The sequence below is a fragment of the Austrofundulus limnaeus genome, unplaced genomic scaffold, assembly GCF_001266775.1.
Source record: "Austrofundulus limnaeus strain Quisiro unplaced genomic scaffold, Austrofundulus_limnaeus-1.0 Scaffold17, whole genome shotgun sequence".
In the NCBI taxonomy this organism is placed as follows: domain Eukaryota; kingdom Metazoa; phylum Chordata; class Actinopteri; order Cyprinodontiformes; family Rivulidae; genus Austrofundulus; species Austrofundulus limnaeus.
This window is the reverse complement of record NW_013952419.1, coordinates 1,172,981-1,175,563: the sequence shown is the minus strand read 5'-3', so window position 1 is coordinate 1,175,563 and position 2,583 is coordinate 1,172,981. Positions and strand designations below refer to the sequence as shown.

Below are 2,583 nucleotides of genomic sequence, written 5' to 3'. Positions count from 1 at the left end.
ATATACTGTACTGTATTATTCTACCATTTTAAAACAGGCTATTTGTGAATTTTAATGAGCAAAATTGTTTAAACTTGGAACCAGACTTTATGAAAAGTTTAATGTTTTTAAAAATTAGATATGAAATATAAATTACAGTTTTCACAGATTCTCCTTATTTTTTTGACCAGTTTGTCTGTATGAATATCAGTCGTGAAGTTTTTAATGTTTAAGTATTTTTTGCTTCAACAAAGATCATGAATTGATCTTTTTAAATATAAAAAACCTACATAATGTGCCTGTTGATGCTTGGTGAAAGCTTGACACTGGAACGGTGATTTTGCAGTTGTGTTGTTAAATTAATAATTATATTTAAATAATACATCACAGGTAATCCTCTGCTCAGACATATCTGCCTTTTTAAGATTGTTTTGTAGTAATATTTATATGTATATATTTGGGTGGGTGCAGAAAAAAAGTTCAGGCTCAGGATTTTTTTCCACTATCACCCCTATCCTTTATTAAGTGCAAAATCTTCTGTAATTATGTAGTTTTACTACAATAATTTATAGTCTAAAAGCTCGTCTTTCTTTCCTGTTTGTTTTCAGATGAGAGTGAAAGACCCGGTAAAAGGGATGGTGGCTCTAGAAGACTGAAGTCGTGTTGGACGTGAATGCTGCTGCTCATCAGGTTAGGGTTTGACGGCCAGCAAATTAGTATGGCTAATAAGTTAGCCTTTTAGCTAATCATAGAGATGTTCATGTTACTGACAAATAACAAGACATCAAAGATGTGTTTTGGATTTCACTGAGTAGTTTTGAAGTAAGGTTGAATGACCAGTATCCGACTTGCTGTAAGAAGCAATTGGAGCGATTTCAGTTCTGAGAATCAGGCCGAACATTTCCTGAAGGGACAGGCTTACTGCTGCTGAGAAAAGGGTCCACCTCAGAATGGATTTCCTACTTTACAGCTAAACCTTCAAATATTTTATAGCTGATCAAGCAGATGCTGTGCAGAGGTGTCAAGTAATGGATTACAAATATTTTTATATGCTTAAGCAGATATTTTGATTACCTATACCTTACTTGAGTAATTATTTTTCAGCCAACTTTTTACTTCTACTCCTTACATTGTAAAAATGTGAAAATATTTCATTTCTATTTGATTGTGTTGTCATCATTCAGAAAAAAACAAAAAACTACCTCATCCAGATACATGGTGCCTCCTGGATAGTGTGATTTATACTGTGGTTGGATGAGAAGCATAATATATACTATATTTACACCCTATTGGTTTGTACAGGCAGAGATATACAGCTGAAACAGGTAGCCTTACATTTAAAAAAATGTTTTTTTAAGGGGAAGTGGGGTTGTGCACTATAGACCTCTGTGGCTAGCTTTTATCCTTGATGGCTATTTTTCTCTTTACATTGCTTTTATTCTTGAAGTATTTTTAAAACCAACATTTTCACATTTACTTGAGTAAAAAGCTRAAGTAAATACMTATACTTCCAAAAATATTCTTAAACCCAAGTATCTCTATAGTTCTACTTAAGCAATGAATGTGAATACTTTTGACACCTCTGACGCTACGGTATGTCGTGATTTTTTTAAGCAGCCTTTTGCATTTGATAGTTACTGTAAATGGAGAAGTTATGCTAAAAATGGTTTGTTTTTTAAACAGGTTCATGAATAGCAATATGATGTAAAAATAATAAGATAAGGCATTCATTTGAACTGCTATCAGTTTTCTAGGCTTGAATWGTTCTAAATGTTTGAAATCCCTTCTTAGATGGATCATCAACTCAATTAACTCAATCCACTTAACTTCTATTGTATAAAACTGAAGRCAAAATGTTTGTTTTCCGGGGACTGAAAGAATGGAACAATATTGTAAAGTTTTGGATAAGAAGTTAATAGTTTTTTTCATGCTTTTAAAAAAGTTTGACTTCTTTTTACTAAGTTTGCTCTGGTTAGATGAGGTTGTTTGGTGAAGAGAAGTCGGTGAAGCGTACAAACGGTAATAAAAAGAGGAAGTAGCATGTATAGTTCTTCTTACTGTTTCTGTCTCCCTCTTGTTCCCCTAACCAGAAAGCCCAGAAACCAGCGGATTCACTCRTCCTTTTGTCTCAACTGGCACGTCTGACCAGCCGTCCAAACCCCACGTCCTGCAGTACAGTCTGGTTTGCAGGGAACCGGACCCAATACACCCCGAGTTTTCAGCTGATCTCCTCCGTGCCACCTATCCTTTTTTAAACCCCATCTGTCCTTTTATTTGTTTCATACATCTAATGTCCCCGTAATGTACTTGGACTCCTCCAGTAGCAGCGTCATAGGTCTCATCGATCACTCTTCCCTTTCTCTCAGAATCATTCAAAACTACAGACAATAAGAATATTGTCATCATCTCTGCGATTTAGGACTTATTTTTTAATTCAGATCTCCCAGTGATGTGTATATAAATACATATACAAATAGTCTGCTGTATACTTCTGACCAATCAGAGAGGGGTTTCTTTTTTCCTTGTACCTGCCTTCATATGTCACGTGTGTGTGTGTGTGTGTGTGTGTGTGTGTGTGTGTGTGTGTGTGTGTGTGTGTGTGTG

The 2,583-nt window shown here is 35.2% G+C and overlaps 1 protein-coding gene across 1 annotated transcript in view; it reads left to right on the top strand.

The window, feature by feature from the left end:
* Positions 1–2,577, top strand: part of pitpnab (phosphatidylinositol transfer protein, alpha b) — a 17,438-nt gene extending 14,861 nt beyond the window's left edge. The window contains exons 11-12 of the mRNA XM_014003213.1: positions 588–669; positions 2,070–2,577. Coding sequence (XP_013858667.1) covers positions 588–635 — 48 coding nt within the window. The 3' untranslated portion in view covers positions 636–669; positions 2,070–2,577. The remainder of the gene's footprint in view (positions 1–587; positions 670–2,069) is intronic.
* Positions 2,578–2,583: the final 6 nt, after the last annotated feature.